The sequence below is a fragment of the Anomaloglossus baeobatrachus genome, chromosome 5 (genome assembly GCF_048569485.1).
Source record: "Anomaloglossus baeobatrachus isolate aAnoBae1 chromosome 5, aAnoBae1.hap1, whole genome shotgun sequence".
Classification (NCBI taxonomy): domain Eukaryota; kingdom Metazoa; phylum Chordata; class Amphibia; order Anura; family Aromobatidae; genus Anomaloglossus; species Anomaloglossus baeobatrachus.
The window spans coordinates 271991266-272015121 of NC_134357.1; the positions used below are offsets into that span (position 1 = coordinate 271991266).

Consider the following 23856-nt stretch of genomic DNA (forward strand, 5'->3'; position numbering starts at 1 on the left):
ACTCGGGAGGAATGTCCTAACTAGGACCAAGGGGGCGGGAGGGGTGGGGCTGCCTGACTGTCGGCGTTATTATCTGGCTGCTGCCCATGCAAGGGTCTTAGACCTCTTACATAACTCTGGATCGAAGCTCTGGGTCCGCCTGGCACACGACCTGTGCCCCTTATCTATTCTATCCATGCCATGGAACTGGCCACTTCTTACCAAACATAAGATAGGAATGTCCTACACCACTAAACAAACATTACAATCAGTACACTCAATGCCACGGATTAAGCGCCTGCTCCAGACTCAGGGACCCCTCATGCCACTGACGGATAACCCTGACTTTTTACCAGGGGCATCGTCTAATAACTTTTTGGGAAGCTCAAAACAGAACCCCCTGAGACTGGGACAGGTGGCACCAGAAGGGGTTCTTCTCCCACTTCCGGACATTGTGGGGCAGAGAGACTTCAAAATGCGGTTCTACTTTGAATATGCCCAACTTAAACACTTCATAACCACGCAGGGGCTAGACCTAACTTGTCCCTCATCCCCAACCCCTTTTGAACTTATCTGTACAGGGATACCCGACACTAGACATGCAATATCAAGGATATATGGGATCTTGACAGCAGCAGCAGAAACACCACTTCCTCGCTTCTGTACTGCTTGGGAGGCAGAGCTCGGCCAGACATTCTCCAGGGATCAATGGGAACGATGCTTCCGCCTGACCCACAAGTCAGCGGTTGCAACGAGAATGCAAGAGACTTGCTACAAAATTCTCTCCAGGTGGTACAAGGTCCCGTCATCCCTTCATAAGTGGTGCCCCGAAATCCCTGACACATGCTGGCGGTGCGGAGCACAGGGAGGTACCATGGCCCATATCTGGTGGTACTGTCCGAGCTTGGCGGCCTTCTGGAGCAAGGTGCTGGTGGGCATCCAGGAGGTCACAGGGATCTTAGTCCCCAGTCGCCCCGAGGCAGCCCTATTGTTTATGTTTAAAATACCAGAAAAGGTGTATAAAAAGTCTCTTACCGGACATCTACTCCAGGCCGCCAAGACAGTAATCCCACGACATTGGAAAGACCCTACCCCCCCGTCCATAGAGGAATGGGCGACAGAAGTAAATGTAATACACCGCATGGAGATGGTAATGGCTCAATCGCGAGGCCAGCTAGTGGAAGCCTCCTCTAAATGGTATCAGTGGGAATCTTTTCTCTCTGACCCAAGGTTTCTTGCCCTCGTTGACCCTCAGTAAATAAGACTCTCAGCTAGCCACACCTTCCATAGTCATTTGCATTCTTTTCAGGTTCACGCCCAACAGACGGGACGCCAGCCTCGGCCAACATACTCCTATCCACATCTTTCCCCCTACGGTTCTCCCCCTCTTGTCTCCCCCACCCACTTCTGATCTACTCTTTTCCTTGTTCATCCTTCTTTACCTTTACTTTGGTTTCTTGTTCTCTATTAGTAAGTCATGTTGTTTGATTATTTCCTCAACGACAGTTGTAAAGATTACTGAGCCTGTGGCCTTTAGCCGCCGTGATGGCTCCTTGTTTATCAAAATTGTATTCAATGGTTTGCAATGTTGTTGTACTCTTTCCTTTGAAAACCAATAAAACTTTAAATTGGAAAAAAAAAAACATGAGGCAGCAACCTCACCATGCAGCATAATCTACTTAGAAAGTTCCAAGGCTAAATCTTTGTGCATGAGGCCCAGGGTTGCATAAGGCATGCAGCTTGAGTCAGCCCAGAGGCCCCGCAAATTCCCAGTGCACTTACCTGTGGAGCCTCCACTGTGCTGTGGCTTCACCCTTCTTTCCACCTCCAAACCTTGGAGGGATAGAGGAAACTGGGTAATGCCAAGAGCACTCCATGAAGAGAAGTGGTATCATGGGCAGGAAGTCCACATCGTTGCAGATGGTGCGCTGATGGCTGAGGGACCTCTCTTCGAGAGCTGTCGGCCCCGGACCTCTTGACAGAGAGAAGGGAAGGCAGAAACCCCCCCGGTCTCCCTGAGTCCGTTCTCATACAGCGAGCAATGGCTGAGGGACCTCTCTTCGAGAGGTGTTGGCCCCAGGCGACTTGACAGGGTGAGGGGAAGGCAGAGACCCCCGATCCCCCTGAGCCCGTACTTCTTGAGTCCTTATGATGAAATTCCAAAAGATAAAATAGCTTCACTCTAGGAGCACCTCTCATGCGTCTGTCTCCTGAAGGGACAGGAAAAACACTGGAGGTGGGAGGGGCCTTTTAAACCTCTCTGTGATCCTGTCCCTGTATAGGTCAAGGGGATTAACTCCTGTGGTCCTGTCCTGAGGGACGTTCTGGAAAAGTGTGATGGCACAATAGTTTTTGAGATATTTTATTCACCATTTTTACTGTATGGAAAAACTGATGTGTGAATGTGATGCCTGAGGTCGGTGCGAGTTTGTAGACACCAAACATGTATAGGTTTACTTGTATCTAAGGGGTTAAAAAAAAATTCATTACCCTGTCCAAAAAAAGTGGCGCACGTTTACGCCATTTTCCGAAACCCGTAGCGTTCTCATTCTTCTGGACCTATGACTCAGTGACGGCTTATTTTTTGCGTCTTGAGCTGATGTTTTAACTGTACCATTTTTACGCAGATGTTACGTTTTGATCACCTGTTATTGCATTTTGCGTAAAATGTGCGGCGACCAAAAAAAATGTAATTTTGGTGTTTGGAATTTATTTGCCGCTACACCATTTACCGATCAGATTAATTGATTTTATGTTTTGATAGATCGAGCATTTCTGAACGCGGCGATACCAAATGTGTATATTTTTTATTTTTTTAACCCTTTAATTTTCAATGGGGCGAAAGGGGGGGTGATTTGAACTTCTAGGTTTTTTTAAAATTTTGTAAAACTTTTTTTTTTTATTTTACTAAGTCCCTTAAGGGGTTATATGGATCAGCAATCTGATCGCTCTTCCATATCTCCAGATAACAGCTACAGAGCTGAGATCTGCAGATATGCTGCTTTACTTTCAAAGCCGGCACTATTCCGGCATTGAGAGCAAGTGACTCATGTTAGCTACAGGCGTCATCACATGGCCCTGTGCTACCATGGCAACCACCGGAAGTCACGGGACTTCCGATGGGGGCGGGGTAAGTCATCATAATGGCTGCGCGCATATACATCTCGCTGTCAGATTTGGCAGCGAGCTGTAAGGGGTTAATATTTGCGGGTGGAAGCGATTCCACTCGCGATTAGCAGGAAAACATGTCAGCTGTTGAAATTAACAGATATGTGCGCGGATCGCCGCGGCCTGTCCACTGTAGGGGGCAATGATTAACCTCACACGATCCATGACGTACCCAGTACGTCATTGGTCGCTAAGGGGTTAATATTTATTACGATAAACATTAAAAGCTGGAAAAAAATAAAATGAACACTCTTTTCTCCGATCTGAATCAGGCTTTTTATTTTTTAAATATTTTTACAACTTTTTTCCTCCCTTGCAATTGTTTGATCACTTGTCCTTTTTTCACGCAATACTACAGTACTGCAGCATATAGTTCAAATCACTTTCTCCAATGAAGCCCAGCCACAGCCTAGGCTTCACAAGAGTACCTTTCATTGCAGGCATGGGGCCCTTAAGCAGATCCCCGCCTACAATGGCAACACACTAGCACCCTGTGATCACATCATGGGGTGGTGATGGGGGCAATGGGCATCCGAAATGCATGAATGTGGGTAGGATCGCACTGTTCAAGTGAGCCCGCTCCATACATCTGTACCCACTCAATAACATGTGAACTCTACGGAGAAACAAAACTCTTGTATAAAGATTAAAGTACCTGACAAAGTGAAGAAAAGTAGAAACACAAGCCATTTTTGACTACATGGGCTTGGCAGGGTAAACCATGGGTTTTTAGACTTTTATAACTCACCAGGACTGATTTTTAGGGGAATTTCCTCTTCCTTGAACTGCTGATCCCCCATCACATATGCCTCATCATCATCATCATCATCATCATCTTCTAGAACTTTAACATCAATCAGATCATCTTCCTGTTACAGATTTAACGTAACATCAAAAAAAAAAAATGTAAAATATCCAGCAAAAACATTTTACAATACACAAAAAGCCCCCAAAAAATGAATTGAGTCTTAATTTTTCAATATATGGCCCTTTAATATTTTCGGTGGAAGTTCTACATGTATAAAGATAGATAAAGCACCAATGTGAATACTTGATTTGGAAGAGCTTCTTAACCTTTGGCCTATCAAAAAAGGTTAACATAGTCCTTTAGCGTAGAATATATATATATATATATATATATATATATATAAAACAAAATATAGTGCCAAGGCCTAGGGCTCCACTATAGGAGTTTGATGAATTTGCAGCATTAAGAGGTCACATTTACTGAAATCAAAAGCTTTTCCCAATCAAAACCATCGTAACAGGCCAAGTTACATGTTAACATAGGAACCCTTCTTTGATATCACCTTCACAATTCTTGCATCCATTGAACTTGTGCGTTTTCGGATAGTTTGTGATTGAATTTCTTTGCAGGATGTCAGAATAGCCTCCCAGAGCTGCTGTTTTGATGTGAACTGCCTCCCTCCGTCATTGATCTTTTTCTGGAGGATACTCTAAAGGTTCTCAATAGGGTTGAGGTCAGGGGAGGCTGGTGACCACACCATGAGTTTCTTTCCTTTTATGCCCATAGCAGCCAATGTATTCTTTGCAGCATGAGATGGTGCATTGTGAGGTATTAAGATGATCTTGCTACAGATTGCACTGTTCATCTTTTCATATCTTATAAGAGAGTGGTTAGTCAGAAACTCTTTATGCTTTTGTCAAGGTCATTTTCACACCTTTAGGGACCCTAAAGGGGCCTGTATGAGCATTGCTCTGTATAGCACAGGCGATCAAAACCTTCTTGGAAAAAATACCTAGGAAAAGACCTTATACCTAGAGGTCTGAGAGTGCAGGTATTTCCTTCTTTTGACATAAATGATGACAATTTCAGATATAAGTGGGAGAATGCTGCTAGTACATGCTCCAGAAACGTCAAGGAAGTGCTAGTGCAAAATAACACAAAGACAATATCAGATACATAGAAATAGAAGAGATTCAATAAAATCACCATGATAGCCTTAGTAATGATGCTATAAAGTAAGCTTAATACTGAGCTGGAAATTGAGTTTCCCAAATGGGAGAAAGCTGTATGTGAAGTAAAAACGAAAACATTTGAAAGAGGCGCCAATGATTTTAAAAATAAAAAGGTGTACCGATGGCACTATAGGCAGAAGAATAGAGGGGTAAAAAGACCATCTAGATCATTAACATCATACACCTCTAATGAAAGCCTACAGGAACCACAAACATCCAGCTCTATGACCCTCAGAGAAAAACAGACAAGGGAAAATGAAATTACCGCAATCAGCAAGCAAAAAGTGCCCGGCATACAAACCAACTAGAGGTAATAAATCTATCTAAGCATAAACTCACTGATGCACAGACTGAAGTTTTGGGAAAGGCTTAACATTCTCTCCAACTAATCAATTCAACCGTTTTTGACAGCATTAAAAGATATTAATCTTTTCTCACGAAAAGTTACTCTGAAAAAACTTCACAGCAAGAACATGGAGGATAGAAACCTAGCCCCTACCAATTACACAGAAATCATAGGTTATGATTTGTCCTGAGGAAGGAGCCTGTAGTGCTCTGAAACGTGTTGACAATAAATCATAAACTATATTGATCTCCACTGTGATTTTATCCCAAAGGTACCGCCGAGCTTTAAGCTTTTTCTCTCCATCATTGACTATCCTCTACGTGGGTCTTTGCTGCAGTTGTATGCTCTTGAGTTGGTTGTGACTCTCACAACCACATAAGATGAGTCTATTCCAGACCCCCACTTTCAATTGTTTTACTGGATAAAACCCTATTACGCATTCTTTCTTTTCAGCAAATTTCAAATGAAAGTACCTAGAAAGTGCAGCGACTCTACTCTGAATTTTCAGGGTCATATGACACCACTCCTCCATGGAGAGATGGACAGTGACATCCTGACACCTTATAGGAACCTGACACACAATGATACAGTCATCACCAGACACATCATCCCTTGTGTTACTGTATAATGTCCCAATATTCCCAGCAGCACTCACCTCTCCAGTCAGCAGCTCAATCATCTTGTTGGTGAGGTCCAGGATCTTCTGATCATTGTACTCAAGTATTAGTGATTGAGGTGGAGGCTCCATGATGGGGCTCTGGCTCCTGCTCCATCCTCCTGACACACAATGGCAGACATGGTGGCTTACACACTCCCTAGATGACTTCTTTACCACTGTGCAATCCTGTACATAGAGAGATGATTAGAAATATGACGATGTACAGTCCGAGAACATCCCACCTCCCCAGTCATATCTAGATTTTACTGTAATATAGTTACAGAATGAATGAACTAACCTCTCCAGTTAACAGATAGATAATCTCTAGAGCGAAGTTTAATATCTGTCCTGGAATCTTGTTTCTGCCCTTTTCCATCCTATGTGGTTTATGCAATGAGAAGCCCACTGCCTCATGAGAGAAGAGAGAAAATGTCTTCAGCTTGCGAGGGTTTCTAAAAAAGAAGCAAAAAAAGTGAGTGAAAACATAATAGTTATATAAAAGATTCAGGAGATCTATTTTCCATTTTTTATTGGAAGGATGAAGATCCTCAATTTGACTTTATGCTTCTTAACATCAGGCAGTGATAGAACATCACAACAGGTAGTCACACGTCAGGCAGTGGTAGAACATCCCAACAGGTAGTCACACGTCAGGCAGTGGTAGAACATCACAACAGGTAGTCACACGTCAGGCAGTGGTAGAACATCCCAACAGGTAGTCACACGTCAGACAGTGGTAGAACATCACAACAGGTAGTCACACGTCAGGCAGTGATAGAACATCACAACAGGTAGTCACACGTCAGGCAGCGGTAGAACATCACAACAGGTAGTCACACGTCAGGCAGTGGTAGAACATCCCAACAGGTAGTCACACGTCAGGCAGTGGTAGAACATTACAACAGGTAGTCACACGTCAGGCAGCGGTAGAACATCACAACAGAAAGTCACACGTCAGGCAGTGGTAGAACATCACAACAGGTAGTCACACGTCAGGCAGTGATAGAACATCCCAACAGGTAGTCACACGTCAGGCAGTGATAGAACATCCCAACAGGTAGTCACACGTCAGGCAGCGGTAGAACATCACAACAGAAAGTCACACGTCAGGCAGTGGTAGAAAATCACAACAGGTAGTCACACGTCAGGCAGCGGTAGAACATCACAACAGGTAATCACACGTCAGGCAGCGGTAGAACATCACAACAAGTAGTCACACGTCAGGCAGTGGTAGAACATCACAACAGAAAGTCACACGTCAGGCAGTGGTAGAACATCACAACAGGTAGTCACACGTCAGGCAGCGGTAAAACATCACAACAAGTAGTCACACGTCAGGCAGTGATAGAACATCACAACAGAAAGTCACACGTCAGGCAGTGGTAGAACATCACAACAAAGTCACACGTCAGGCAGTGGTAGAACATCACAACAGGTAGTCACACATCAGGCAGTGGTAGAACATGACAACAGGTAGTCACACGTCAGGCAGTGGTAGAACATCACAACAGGTAGTCACACGTCAGGCAGTGGTAGAACATCACAACAGAAAGTCACACGTCAGGCAGTGGTAGAACATCACAACAAAGTCACACGTCAGGCAGTGGTAGAACATCACAACAGGTAGTCACACATCAGGCAGTGGTAGAACATCACAACAGGTAGTCACACGTCAGGCAGTGGTAGAAAATCACAACAGGTAGTCACACGTCAGGCAGCGGTAGAACATCACAACAGGTAGTCACACGTCAGGCAGCGGTAGAAAATCACAACAGGTAGTCACACGTCAGGCAGCGGTAGAACATCACAACAGGTAATCACACGTCAGGCAGCGGTAGAACATCACAACAAGTAGTCACACGTCAGGCAGTGGTAGAACATCACAACAGGTAGTCACGTCGGGCAGTGGTAGAACATCACAACAGGTAGTCACACGTCAGGCAGTGGTAGAACATCACAACAGGTAGTCACACGTCAGGCAGTGGTAGAACATCACAACAGAAAGTCACACGTCAGGCAGTGGCAGAACATCACAACAGGTAGTCACACGTCAGGCAGTGGTAGAACATTACAACAGGTAGTCACACGTCAGGCAGTGGTAGAACATTACAACAGGTAGTCACACGTCAGGCAGTGGTAGAACATCCCAACAGGTAGTCACACGTCAGGCAGTGGCAGAACATCCCAACAGGTAGTCACACGTCAGACAGTGGTAGAACATCACAACAGGTAGTCACACGTCAAGCAGTGGTAGAACATTACAACAGGTAGTCACACGTCAGGCAGTGGTAGAACATCACAACAGGTAGTCACACGTCAGGCAGTGGTAGAACATTACAACAGGTAGTCACACGTCAGGCAGTGGTAGAACATCACAACAGGTAGTCACACGTCAGGCAGTGGTAGAACATCACAACAGGTAGTCACACGTCAGGCAGTGGTAGAATTACACAGAAATCATAGGTTATGATTTGTCCTGAGGAAGGAGCCTATAGTGCTCTGAAACGTGTTGACAATAAATCCTAAACTATATTGATCTTTACTGTGATTTTATCCCAAAGGTACCGCGGAGCTTTAAGCTTTTTCTTTCCATCATTTACTATCCTCTACGTGGGTCTCTGCTGTAGCCGTATGCTCTTAAGGTGGTTGTGACTCTCACAACCACATAAGATGAGTCTATCCCAGACCCCCCCTTTCAATTGTTTTACTGGATAAAACCCTATTGCGCATTCTTTCCCTTTAAAGAACCACTCCAGGATTTTTTTGTGATTTCAGCTCTGGAGTACCCGTCTTTTACTCACCTGTCGCCATCATCTTCTGCTATTGACAATGCTCCAATCGCTCTCCTGTGATTTGTGATCTGCTGGCAGCTCCAGTGTTTCATGAAAAGAGGTGGAGGTCACAAATCAATCCAAGTCTATGTGAGCCTCGTTCTGGCTATCCTAGATTTGCATTGAGAGCTTGTGACGTAAATTCTGACATCTGGCCAGTGAGAAGTTATGGGCACAAAGTGGCACCAAGTGATGCCAAAATAAGATGAAAATGACAGAGAGCAAGAATAAGACGGGGAATTAGGGACTTAAAGCACCACACCACTGAAAAAACCCAAAACATGCTGAAGTGGTGTTTTAATATCCATGTGTCTGTATTTTACATCCACATGACAACTGTATTTGTATATCAACACTTTAAAATGTACATGATGAAATTCAGTTTCCAATATGAGAGTAGCATGATGAAGGGGCAGAGACCCCGACTCCAACCATGCATCACTCACTGGGCTGGTTGCTGCAGTTTAAGTAAAATCACTGTTTTACCTGCTGCAGCTCCATAAGTTCTCTGAATGCTGAACTTACCCTGCCATACCTCTGATTGACAGTTTTCTGCCTATGCACAGTGTACACAGAAAGCTGCCAATCAGTGGTGGGGTATATAGAGCTCATGAATATGGAGGACTACATGGCAGCAGGTTTATTAGTCATAATCTCCTGCTGATAAACAGTGATTTTATCACAACTAAAGCAAAGAGCCTAAAGGTGGTGTCACACACAGCGACGAAGACAACGACGACGTCGCTGCTACGTCACCATTTTCTGTCCCGTCGCTGTGTGTGACATCCAGCAACGAGCTGGCCCCTGCTGTGAGGTCGTTGCTCGTTGCTGAATGTCCTGCTTCATTTTTTGGTCGTCGCTGTGACGCACAGATCGCTGTGTGTGACAGCGAGAGAGCGACGAAATGAAGCGAGCAGGAGCCGGCACTGGCAGCTGCGGTAAGCTGTAACCACTGTAAACATCGGGTAACCAAGGGAAGACCTTTCCCTGGTTACCCGATATTTACCTTTGTTACCAGCCTCCGCCGCTCTTGCTGCTAGTGCCGGCTCCTGCTCTGTGCACATGTAGCTGCAGTACGCATCGGGTAATTAACCCGATGTGTACTGTAGCTAGGAGAGCAAGGAGCCAGCGCTAAGCAGTGTGCGCGGCTCCCTGCTCTCTGCACTGTGACATGTAGCTGCAGCACACATCGGGTTAATTAACCCAATGTGTACTGTAGCTAGGAGAGCAAGGAGCCAGCGCTAAGCAGTGTGCGCGGCTCCCTGCTCTCTGCACATGTAGCACAGCGACGTTATGATCGCTGCTGCTTCTGCTGTGTTTGACAGCTAAGCAGCGATCATAACAGCGACTTACAAGGTCGCTGTTACGTCACAGAAAATGGTGACATAACAGCGATGTCGTTGTCGCTATGTGTGAACCCAGCTTAAACTGATACACTACTGGAATCAGGAAATCTGCCCCCACATTATGCTGCTCTCAGACTATGTAGCAAAAATCTGGTGCAAATCTTTTTAATAAAAGGTAATATCTGTAAAAATCAGGATGTCATATGGATTATTAGTATGGGATAGGGTACATTACTTACCGGTAATGGGATTTTCCTGAGTCCACGACAGCACCCACGAGAGAGGGATCCGCCCCCTTCAGGACAGGAAACCTACAGATAAAAAAGGGGCAGTCCCCCTCCCTCATCAGTTGGTTGCAGAGAACCGGGAGAGGAACCGCCAATGAATGAATACACAAAATAGCCAGACCCCAGGACACCAAATGGTGACAAACAAACAAGAAAGGGTTGGGGTGTAAAGGGTGCTGTCGTGGACTCAGGAAAATCCCATTACCGGTAAGTAATGTACCCTTTTCCTTTCGTCATGACAGCACCCACGAGAGACTTAGAGAGAATACACTCAGAGGGAGGGAAAAAAACGCGCGAAGGGCCAAGCCTCCAACGGAAGACAGCGGAAGAACAAAGGCTAGCCGGCAAAGACCGGAAAAGCGGACGGAGAGGAGCAGGACACAGCCGTACAATACCACCGAAGGAGACACAGGCCACATCCATCCAAGGAGGAGGCAACCGCCCAGGAGAAGGATCCGACACCGAGGAGGCCAGGGGAACCCGCAGCACCACAGACGAGAGGGGAACAGCATCCCACAGCCATCGGGACAAGGGACGGCACGCCACGCGAGGACCACAGCCGGAATCCTGAAAGACAAAGAACAAAAAACAAAGACCAACCCCGCCGCCAAGGGGCCAACCTAGCGACACAGACGAGGACAGAGCCTCCCCACGAACAGGCAGCGAAACGAAGAAACGGAGAAGACACCCTGCGCGGGAAGAAAAACCCCGAAGACACCCGCTCGGCAGAAGAACAACCGGACCGGAACACCGCAAGGCAGGAAGGACCAACGGACAGGGCCGGACAGACGCGAACACGCCCCGCAGAAGCAAGGGCGACCAAGAGACAGCACCGCAACGGACGAGGAGGAGAAGAGACGCAGAGGCGAAGCAGGAAGCCCAAGCCGCCTGGCCAGGCGGAAGGCCAGGGAGGCGCAAGGCGGCAGCGGCGCAAGGCCAAGGCAGGAAGGACCAACCAGGAGCGCCGCAAGAAGCAAGCACATACGACCAGGAGGCCCCAAGGCACAGAGGCCAAGAGGTACAGAGGCCAAGAGGCCCCAAGGCCCAGAGGCACAGAGCCCAAGAGGCCCAGACCCCAAGAGGTCCCGAACCCAAGAGGCACAGAGGCCCAGAGACCAAGAGGCCCAGAGACCAAGAGGCACAGCGCCCAAGAGGCACAGCGCCCAAGAGGCACAGCGCCCAAGAGGCACAGCGCCCAAGAGGCACAGCGCCCAAGAGGCACAGCGCCCAAGAGGCACAGCGCCCAAGAGGCACAGAGACCAAGAGGCACAGAGACCAAGGGGCCCAGAGACCAAGAGGCACAGAGGCCAAGGGGCCCAGAGGCCAAGCGGCACAGAGGCCAAGCGGCACAGAGGCCAAGCGGCACAGAGGCCCCGAAGCCAAGAGGCCCAGAGGCCAAGAGGCACAGAGGCATAGAGGCACGGAGGCATGGAGGACAAGAGGCCCAGAGGCCCAAAGGCCAAGAGGCCCAGAGTCCAAGAGGGCCAGAGGCCAAGAGGCCAAGAGGCAGAGAGGCAGAGAGGCAGAGAGGCGAAGAGGCACAGATGGCAAGAAGCACAGAGGCACGGAGCGGAGGCCAAGAGGCAACGCGGCACAAGGGCCAAGAGGCACAGAGGCCAAGAGGAACAGAGGCCAAGAGGCACAGAGGCCAAGAGGCACAGAGGCCAAACGGCACAGAGGCCAAGAGGCACAGAGGCCAAACGGCACAGAGGCCAAACGGCACAGAGGCCAAACGGCACAGAGGCCAAACGGCACAGAGGCCAAGGGGCACAAAGGCCAAGAGGCACAAAGGCCAAGAGGCACAGGGGCACAAGGGCCAAAACGACAAAGGCCAAGAGGCACAGAGGCCAAGAGGCACAGAGGCATAGAGGCCGGAGCCAGGAGGCACAGGGCCCAGGAAGGCCCAGAGGTCAAGAAGGTATAGAGGCCAGGACTGCACAGAGGCCAAGAAAGCACAGAGGCCAAGAAGGCACAGATGCCAAGGAGGCACAGAGGCCAAGAGGCACAGAGGCCAAGAGGCACAGAGGCCAAGAGGCACAGAGGCCAAGAGGCACAGAGGCCGGAGACAGGAGGCACAGAGGCACGGGGCCCGGAGGCCCAGAAGCCAAGAAGGCACAGAGGCCAAGACGGCACAGAGACCAAGAAGCCAAGAGGCACAGAAGGCCAAGAGGCATAGAGGCCAAGAGACACAGAGGCCCGAGCCAGAAGGCACAGAGGCACGGGGCCAGGAGGCACAGAGGCCCGGAAGGCACACAGAGGCCCGGAAGGCACACAGAGGCCCGGAAGGCACACAGAGGCCCGGAAGGCACACAGAGGCCCGGAAGGCACACAGAGGCCCGGAAGGCACACAGAGGCCCGGAAGGCACACAGAGGCCCGGAAGGCACACAGAGGCCCGGAAGGCACACAGAGGCCCGGAAGGCACACAGAGGCCCGGAAGGCACACAGAGGCCCGGAAGGCACACAGAGGCCCGGAAGGCACACAGAGGCCCGGACGCCACACAGAGGCCCGGACGCCACACAGAGGCCCGGACGCCACACAGAGGCCCGGACGCCACACAGAGGCCCGGACGCCACACAGAGGCCCGGACGCCACACAGAGGCCAGGACGCCACACAGAGGCCAGGACGCCACACAGAGGCCAGGACGCCACACAGAGGCCAGGACGCCACACAGAGGCCAGGACGCCACACAGAGGCCAGGACGCCACACAGAGGCCAGGACGCCACACAGAGGCCAGGACGCCACACAGAGGCCAGGACGCCACACAGAGGCCAGGACGCCACACAGAGGCCAGGACGCCACACAGAGGCCAGGACGCCACACAGAGGCCAGGACGCCACACAGAGGCCAGGACGCCACACAGAGGCCAGGAAGCCACACAGAGGCCAGGAAGCCACACAGAGGCCAGGAAGCCACACAGAGGCCAGGAAGCCACACAGAGGCCAGGAAGCCACACAGAGGCCAGGAAGCCACACAGAGGCCAGGAAGCCACACAGAGGCCAGGAAGCCACACAGAGGCCAGGAAGCCACACAGAGGCCAGGAAGCCACACAGAGGCCAGGAAGCCACACAGAGGCCAGGAAGCCACACAGAGGCCAGGAAGCCACACAGAGGCCAGGAAGCCACACAGAGGCCAGGAAGCCACACAGAAGCCAGGAAGCCACACAGAAGCCAGGAAGCTACACAGAAGCCAGGAAGCCACACAGAGGCCAGGAAGCCACACACACAGAGGCCAGGGAGCCACACAGACCAGGAACCCAAGAGGCCAGAGGCACCGAGGCAGGAGGCATGAGGCCAGGAGGCAACCGAGGCGCGTGGCCAGGAGCCCAAGGCGCAGAGACAGTACACACAGAGGCCCGAAGGCAGGAGGCACCGAGGCCAGGAGGTACACAGACCCGAGGCTAAGAAGGCACAGAGGCCCGAGGCCAGAAGGCACAGAGGCCCGAGGCCAGAAGTCACAGAGGCCCGAGGCCAGAAGTCACAGAGGCCCGAAGTCACAGAGGCCCGAGGCCAGAAGGCACAGAGGCCCAAGGCCAGGAGGCATAGCGGCCCCAAGGCCAGGAGGCACAGCGGTCAAAGGCAAGGATGAACAGCGGCCCCAGGCCAGGAGGCACCAAGGGCAGGCAGCACAGAGGGCCAAGGCCATGAGGTACAAAGGACCAAGGGCAGGTAGCATAGAGGAACAGAGGCACAAGCCAGGAAGCACGCGGCCCGGAAGCAATAGGCCGAGAGACACAGAGGCCCGAGGCCCGAGGCCAGGAGGAACAGGGACCAGGAGGCCCCGAGACCCAACGTCAGAAGGCACAAAGGCCAGGAGGCTCAGAGGCTGGGAGGGCCCGAGGCCCGGAGGACCCGAGACCAGAGGTCAGGAGGTCCAGAGGTCACAGAGGCCACAGAGACCAGGATACCCCGAGACCAACAGAGGCTAGGAGGCCCAGAGGCACACAGAGGCCCAGAGGCTAGGAGGCCCAGAGGCTTGGAGGTCCAGAGGCTAGGAGGCCACAGAGGTCAGGAGGCTCAGGGGCCACAGAGGTCAGGAGACCCCAAGGCCAGAAAAAACACACAGGCCACATGGGCCAGGACATACAGAATGCACAGGAGCCTGGAGGACACAGAGGCCACAGGGGCCCGGAGGCCACAGGGACCAGGAGGGCACAGAGGCCACAGGGACCAGGAGGGCACAGAGGCCACAGGGGCCAGGAACCCACAGGGGGCCACGAGTCCATAGAGCCCACAAGAGCCAGGAGCCTAAAGGGGCCACAGGGGCCAGGAGTCCACAGAGGCTTCGAGGGCCAGGAGTCCACAGAGGCCACGAGGGCCAGGAGTCCACAGAGGCCACGAGGGCCAGGAGTCCACAGAGGCCACGAGGGCCAGGAGTCCACAGAGGCCACGAGGGCCAGGAGTCCACAGAGGCCACGAGGGCCAGGAGTCCACAGAGGCCACGAGGGCCAGGAGTCCACAGAGGCCACGAGGGCCAGGAGTCCACAGAGGCTACAGTGGCCCGGAGTCCACAGAGGCTACAGTGGCCCGGAGTCCACAGAGGCCTTACAGGGGCCAGGAGTCCACGGAGGCACAGGGGGCCAGGCAAACACAGAGGCTACAGGGGCCCCTGGCCATGCGGCAGAATCCAGCTCCAAAGTCCGATCAGGAAGCCACACAGCCCGGCCCGAAGCCTCGTACCGACCCCGGACTAGCGCAGGCAGGGACTCCGGGACGATCCTCCTTGCACTGTCGGGACACCGCCGAGGAGACAGAGCGGGGACGCGGCCCCGGACACATCGCACCCGCCGTGCAACCGGAGGCGCAGCCCGCGCCACAGGGAGAGGCGCCGGCCGCCGAGCACCGACAGCAACTTACCCCGCGTCCGGCTCAGGAAGGAGGGATCCACGGCCTTCACAAGGAACCTGCCCAGTCCACTCCCCCGGAAGCGCTCCAGTGCACTTCCGGGTCACGGCAGCAGAGAGCGCGCGGACACGGCAGGGCCCCCCCTGCCGACCACAGAGCCAGGCGCGCGCAGGTGCCGGCGTCATTACCCCGGAGGCAAAGCCGAACCAAGGGGAAGAGGACGAGGCGCACCGGAGGACGGAGTCCACGAGGGGAGCTCCACCGACCGTGCTTCTGGACCTAGAGCTCCGCCGTTCCCACGGAGACCGCACGGACTCAACCGGACCCAGGTACTGTAGGTTCCTCTCCATTCAGGACAGGAAACCAACTGATGAGGGAGGGGGACTGCCCCTTTTTTATCTGTAGGTTTCCTGTCCTGAAGGGGGCGGATCCCTCTCTCGTGGGTGCTGTCGTGACGAAAGGAAAATATATTTTTTCTTTTCTCTAAATCTGGGTATGTCCTAGTTTAAAAAAATACAATAAATCTTAAAAGTACCCCCAAAAATAGCTTCTGGAAAAACTTCTCAGGAACAGATACTCCGATAATGACATGAAAACTAGGAAACAACAAGGCAAGAAGATATAGGTATATACCAACTATATATTGGGAAATGCAGGTGTTCTGTAAATACTATATCTGACCATCGGGGTACCCTACGTACAAGGAAGATGCCCTCCAAGGTCAATCAACCGTTAGGCACGTACGGGGCAAAAGAAGGCATTCTGCACACCAACACTGACACACACTGAATAAAGAGATCATTTACTGGTGTCCATTGTCAGAAAAGTGAACCCCAAATACTATAAAATAAATAAAAAGAGCACATGGGAAAGAGAAACAGATGCTATGATTACTTACTAAATGGAAAACTGCTGGGGAAATCAGACATGGAAAAATACTTAGGCATCTTAGTCAATAAGAAGCTAAATTGGAGTGCCCAGTGTCAGGCAGCTGCCACCAAAGCAAATAGGGTGATGGGATGCATTAGAAGAGGTCTGGGGGCACGAGATGAAAACATCATTCTCCCTCTGTACAAATCACTCGTCAGACCACACTTGGAGTATTGTGTGCAATTTTGGGCGCCGGTGCTCAAGAAAGACATTACTGAACTTGAAAGGGTTCAGAGGCGGGTTACTAAAATAATAAATGGAGTGGGTGCATTACAATATCTAGACAGGTTATCAAAATTAGGTCTATTTACTCTAGAAAAGAGAAGACTTAGGGGAGACCTAATAAATATGTACAAATATATCAGAGGGCCATACAGAGATCTCTCCCATGATCTGTTTGTACCAAAGACTATGCCAAGAACAAGGGGGCATTCTCTTCAATTGGAGGAAAGAAAATTCCTACATCAGCATAGAAGAGGGTTCTTCACGGTAAGAGCAGTGAGGCTCTGGAACGCTCTTCCTGAGGAAGTGGTGATGGCCAACTCACTGAAGGAATTTAAGAGAGGAATGGATGCTTTTCTTGATAGCAAAAGTATAGAAGGTTATAAATAGCATAATCTTACAGGTAGCTAGAAGAACGACCAAGATTATTAGAGGAATGGGTGGGCTGCAATACCAAGACAGGTTATTAAACTTGGGGTTATTTAGTTTGGAAAAACAAAAGGCTTAGGGGGGATCTAATCACAATGTATAAATATATGAGGGGACAGTACAGAGACCTTTCCAAAGATCTCTTTACACCTAGGCCTGCGACTGGAACATGGGAGCATCCGCTACGTCTTGAGGAAAGAAGGTTTAATCATAATCACAGACGAAGATTCTTTACTGTACGAGCAGTGAGACTATGGAACTCTCTGCCGCATGATGTTGTAATGAGTGATTCACTACTAACATTTAGGCTATGTGCCCACGGGGACATTGTCCTGCGGATATATCTGCAAGACATTCCGCAGGTGCTCCCAGAAATCCGCAACAGAACTTTCTCTGTTTCAATGCTGCGGATATACAGCGGAATGTCGTGCGGATATGGTGCGGGCATTCTGCATTGAGGATACAGTACCATGGCTTCAGCACTGCATCCTCAATGCAGAACATGTGCTGCAGTGATCGGGAGTTCATACTCGCCTCCATCATGCAGCACCTCGCTTTCCGGCGGCCGGGTCACTGTCAGGCAGCGTCTGGTGCACTGTGCTGGAGGTGGGCGGGCCTGAACAAGCTGCGGCTGTCACATGACCGGAGCTCTGCAGGCCCCGCCCACCTCTTCCTTCCTGTACCTGGCTGGATCCACCGCGCTGCTGTACACCGGACGGAGAAAGTGACTCGGGTCTCTATCAAGGCAGGTAAGTATATGGGACCCTGCGGAGAAATCCGCAACAATAATTGACATGCTGCAGATTTTTCCGCACGAAAATCCGCACGATTTCCGCTGCGGAAAAATCTGCAGCGTGGGCACAGCATTTCCCAAATGCCATAGAAATGGCTGGGGAGTAGCTGTGCCGCATATTTCTGGAAAATCCGCAGATTTCTGGAAAATCCGCGGCTTTTCCGCGAGAAATCCGCGGCAAAATCCGCGCATTTTCCGCAGCGTGGGCACATAGCCTTAAGCAGAGCCTGGACGCCTTTCTTGAAAAATATAATATTACCAGTTATGTATATTAGATTTTATGACGGGGTGTTGATCCAGGGAACTAGTCTGATTGCCGGATGTGGAGTCAGGAAGGAATTTTTTTCCCCATTGGAGCTTGTCTGCCACATTGGGTTTTTTTTTGCCTTCCTCTGGATCAACATGTTAGGCTACGGGTTGAACTAGATGGACTTAGGGCGGCTTTGCACGTTGCAACATCGCACGTGCGATGTCGGTGGGGTCAAATCGAAAGTGACGCACATCTGGCGTCACTTTCGACATCGTTGTGTGTAAATCCTAGATCAGAGGTTCCCAACTCCAGTCCTCAAGGCACACCAACAGTGCATGTTTTCAGGATTTCCTTAGCATTGCATGGGTGTTGGATTCAGCACCTTTGCAGGTGATTAAATTATCACCTGTGCAATACTAAGGAAATCCTGAAAACATGCACTGTTGGTATGCCTTGAGGACTGGAGTTGGGAACCTCTGTCCTAGATAACGAGCGCAAAAGCGTCGTTATCGTATCATCGGTGCAGGCTCCGACTTTTTCATAATTACGCTGCCGCGACAGGTACGATGCTGTTCCTGCAGCAGCATACATCGCTGTGTGTGAAGCCGCAGGAGCGAGGAACTTCGCCTTACCTGCCGCCGCCGGCTATACGGAAGGAAGAAGGTGGGCGGGATGTTTACATCCCGCTCATCTCCGCCCCTCCGCTCCTATTGGCCGCCTGCTGTGTGACATCGCTATGACGCCGACCCGCCCCCTTAGGAAGGAGGCGGGTCGCCGGTAAGAGCGACAGTCGCAGGGCAGGTGAGTGCATGTGAAGCTGGCGTAGCGATAATTTTCGCTACGCCAGCTATCACAAGATATCGTACCTGCAACGGGGGCGGGGACTATTGCGTGCGACATCGCAGCATCGGCTTGCGATGTCGCAACGTGCAAAGCTCGCCTAAAGGGGGCTTTACACGCTACAATATCGTTAATGTTTTATCGTCGGGGTCACATTGTTAGTTACGCACATCCAGCGTCGTTAACGATATCACAGCGTGTAATACTTACCAGCGACCTTAGGCGACCTCAAAAATGGTGAAAATCGTTCACTATGGAGAGGTCGTCCCAAACTCAAAAATCGGTAAGGGTTATTTAGCGTTGTGGTTCATCGCTCATGCGGCAGCACACATCGCTATGTGTGACACCGCATGAGCGATGAACGTCTCCTTACCTGCCGCCGGCCGCAATGCAGAAGGGAGAGGTGGGCGGGATGTTTACATCACGCTCAGCTCCGCCCCTCCGCTTTCATTGGCCGGCCGCTTAGTGACGTTGCGGTGACATCGCTGTGATGCTGAACGTCCCTCCCCCTTGAAGTAGGGATTGTTCGGCAGTCACAGCGACGCCGCCGACCAGGTAAGTATGTGTGACGCTGCGTAGCGATAATGTTCGCTACGGCAGCGATCACAAACAATCGCATGCGCGGCGGGGGCGGGTACTTACATGCTCGCTATCGCTACAAATTGCTAGCGATATTGCTACCGTGTAAAGCCCCCTTTAGAGTCTCCCTTCAACCTTAAAAACTAAGAAACTAAGAGCAAGTTCTCACCCTCCCCTGCCCCCAAATAAGGGTGGGAAGCCAACACTGGACCTGTGGAGGGTAAAATGCTACTCTGTTATTTTATATACTGTATATGAGAGCGGGTGGGGTGCACTTTCCTGAAAGTTAAAAGCCCATTAAATTTAATGTGTACTTGAGGCATCAGGGGGCATTCTGTGTATACAACAGGTGCACAGTGGGGACATCCTATATACAGGGACACTGCAGAGGGCATTCTGTGTATACAGTAGGTGCACAGTGGGGACATCCTATATACAGGGACACTGTAGAGAGCATTCTGTGTATACAGTAGGTGCACAGTGGAGACATCCTATATACAGGGACACTGCAGGGGGCATTCTGTGTATACAGTAGGTGCACAGTGGGGACATCCTATATACAGGGACACTGCAGGGGCATTCTGTGTATACAGTAGGGACATCCTATATACAGGGACACTGCAGGGGCATTCTGTGTATACAGTAGGTGCACAGTGGGGACATCCTATATACAGGGACACTGCAGGGGGCATTCTGTGTATACAGTAGGTGCACAGTGGGGACATCCTATATACAGGGACACTGCAGAGGGCATTCTATGTATACAGTAGGTGCACAGTGGGGACATCCTATATACAGGGACACTGCAGGGGGCATTCTGTGTGTACAGCAGGTGCACAGTGGGGACATCCTATATACAGGGACACTGTAGAGGGCATTCTGTGTATACAGTAGGTGCACAGTGGGGACATCCTATATACAGGGACATTGCAGGGGGAATTCTGTATATACAGTAGGTGCACAGTGGGGACATCCTATATACAGGGACACTGCAGAGGGCATTCTGTGTATACAGCAGGTGCACAGTGGGGACATCCTATATACAGGGACACTGCAGAGGGCATTCTGTGTATACAGTAGGTGCACAGTGGGGACATCCTATATACAGGGACACTGCAGAGGGCATTCTGTGTATACAGTAGGTGCACAGTGGGGACATCCTATATACAGGGACACTGCAGGGGCATTCTGTGTATACAGCAGGTGCACAGTGGTGACATCCTATATACAGGGACATTGCAGGGGGAATTCTGTATATACAGTAGGTGCACAGTGGGGACATCCTATATACAGGGACACTGCAGGGGCATTCTGTGTATATAGTAGGTGCACAGTGGGTACATCCTATATACAGGGACACTGCAGGGGGCATTCTGTGTGTACAGCAGGTGCACAGTGGGGACATCCTATATACAGGGACATTGCAGGGGGCATTCTGTATATACAGTAGGTGCACAGTGGGGACATCCTATATACAGGGACACTGCAGGGGCATTCTGTGTATACAGTAGGTGCACAGTGGGGACATCCTATATACAGGAACACTGCAGGGGGCATTCTGTGTATACAGTAGGTGCACAGTGGTGACATCCTATATACAGGGACACTGCAGAGGGCATTCTGTGTATACAGTAGGTGCACAGTGGGGACATCCTATATACAGGGACACTGCAGGGGCATTCTGTGTATACAGCAGGTGCACAGTGGAGACATCCTATATACAGGGACACTGCAGGGGGCATTCTGTGTATATAGCAGGTGCACAGTGGGGACATCCTATATACAGGGACACTGCAGGGGGCATTCTGTGTATACAGTAGGTGCACAGTGGGGACATCCTATATACAGGGACACTGCAGGGGCATTCTGTGTATACAGCAGGTGCACAGTGGGGACATCCTATATACAGGGACACTGCAGGGGGCATTCTGTGTATACAGCAGGTGCACAGTGGAGACATCCTATATACAGGGACACTGCAGGGGGCATTCTGTGTATATAGCAGGTGCACAGTGGGGACATCCTATATACAGGGACACTGCAGGGGGCATTCTGTGTATACAGTAGGTGCACAGTGGGGACATCCTATATACAGGGACACTGCAGGGGCATTCTGTGTATACAGCAGGTGCACAGTGGGGACATCCTATATACAGGGACACTGCAGGGGGCATTCTGTGTATACAGTAGGTGCACAGTGGGGACATCCTATATACAGGGACACTGCAGGGGCATTCTGTGTATACAGTAGGTACACAGTGGGGACATCCTATATACAGGGACACATAATATGTTTGCCCTAGCACTGGTGCTCACTCATTTCCGTCCCTGTTGTATCTGCCCTGCTGGGAGTACCACCATTCATGGTCGGGGAACACCTCATGGACTGAGACATGATTGTGAGCCCGAGCCTTACGTGCACTGAGCAGCCACTGGTCTTTCTTCCCTCAGTCGCATTTCCTTTCCAGTACAAGTATTTTCTTCTCCTCTCCCCACTTCCGGTATTTCCCAACTATTTCCGCCCACGTGACTCTCACTGCACGCGTCTGGCTTTGCCATGGCAACCAGTACTCCTGTGTGTTATGAGGAGGAAGCCATTTTGCTTCCTCCTCCTCTTCCTCTTCCGCTTCCTCTTGATGCCTCTTTACGCCGCATGAAGATAGAAAGTGAGCTAGAATAGTAACAATGCTGACCTTGGTTACTAATTTAGCACTTTTTCTTTCTAGTTTTGCATGGTTTTTTTCCAGGTTTAACATCAAAAATCACAATCATAAAATACAATGCAGGGAGGTGCCCTGATGTGAATACACCTAAATGCAGCTAAAAAATATATCAAACTGGCTCAGAAATGGGCACCGGAGTGTTATTGAAGGGGTTAAATGGCTGTGGGTCACTGGTCTCACACCACCATTATATGCTTAGGTCACTCCACCTGGCCCAAATGGGTCCTGGGCACCAGAACTGGCATCAAATTGGGCAAATAGCTATTTTTCACAGATTTGAAAAAGTAACGGGTCTTAATGGGTTAAATGAATGTGTGTCACTGATCTCACACCACCATTGCTTAGATAGGGATGCCCGTACCAATTTTACGTCATTCCAACCTGACACAAATTTGTTCTAGACATCAGATCTGGCATGAAAGTGGGCAAACAGCTAATTCTATTTTTTTTAATAAGTAACTGGTGTTTTTCAAGGGTTAAATAACTTTTGGCCACTGATCTCACACAAACATTACATACACAGCGATGCCCCGGATCAATCTCAGGTCACTCCAGCCTGGCCCAAATGAGTTCTGGGGATCAGATCTGGCATCAAAGTGGGCAAATAGCCAATTTATCTGAGGTTTGAATAAGTAAAGGGTTAAATTACATTGATCACTGATCCCACAGCACCAGCACAAAACAGGAAAACCCACAACAAAATCAAAGGGTTTTTCAGGCTGATGGCATGGTTACTGATCCAAAAAGCTGGCATCAAAGTGAGCAAACTGCAACTTTGTGCTGATTTGAATGAGTTAATGATTTGTTTTAAAGGGAACCTGTCACCACTTTTTTGGCGTATAAGCTGCGGCCACTGTGGCACCCCTGACCTGGTCAGGCACCACTGAGTACTGCACCCATGCTGGGTCAGTACAAACAGGTAATCCCAAAGGCTGAGTAGAGTGTGGACACACACATTAGAGGGGACGCCTGGGCAGACCCAGGAGGGGGTGGAGCCTCCACATCTCAGTTAGTGTGGTGCTGTAGTGAAGCTGGAGGAGAGTTGTGCAGTGGCAGTCAGAGGAGAAGGAGTGGAGCAGCTGTGTCTGAAGGGTAGAGCTGAAGAGCGGAACACTGTCAGACCCTGCACGTGCAGTGGCTGATGGCGGGGGAGAACATTACCACCAAGTCAGACTGAAAAACACCCGAAGAAAGAGAGCAGTAAGAAGTCGAGTACGGGGACTCCTGGTAATGAATGCACACACAGGGTACAGGTCCCTAGAGCCAGACATCCATTTAGTGGTCTGCTGAATCCTGCAGGCGGTGGGACTAGAGGTTCCATGACAACCAACACAGAACCTGCAGCATCAACAGCAACGAGGGGGCCCATAAGGAGGATCGAGCCTGGAGCCATCTTATCTTTGGTCCACGCTGTCAGCAAACGGGTCATAAAGGGGAGAAAGGCAGTAGCGACTTCCCTGGATGCATCCCATGGTACTCTTCAAGTCAGGGGTGGTCCGAAACAAAGGTGCTAGGAAGGCGAGTCAGCAGTCACCCCTATATCAGCCTGAAGGATACCTGGTTCCACCTGGCTCATCATAGCATGGCCCGGGTTGCCTCACTCTACCAGCAAAAAGTGAGTAAAAACCCTGAAAGACATTTCTGGACTGT

General features: G+C 50.5%; 1 protein-coding gene across 1 annotated transcript in view; it reads right to left on the minus strand.

Moving 5' to 3' along the window:
• The window catches only part of LOC142311260 (uncharacterized), a 59018-nt gene extending 37039 nt beyond the window's left edge, over positions 1 to 21979 (minus strand). Inside the window, exons 1-4 of the mRNA XM_075349501.1 lie at positions 21900 to 21979; positions 6430 to 6583; positions 6129 to 6317; positions 3896 to 4016 (exon numbers count right to left, since the gene is read on the minus strand). Of these exons, the coding sequence (XP_075205616.1) occupies positions 3896 to 4016; positions 6129 to 6317; positions 6430 to 6583; positions 21900 to 21940 (505 nt within the window). The 5' untranslated portion in view covers positions 21941 to 21979. The remainder of the gene's footprint in view (positions 1 to 3895; positions 4017 to 6128; positions 6318 to 6429; positions 6584 to 21899) is intronic.
• Between the last annotated feature and the right edge of the window lie 1877 nt (positions 21980 to 23856).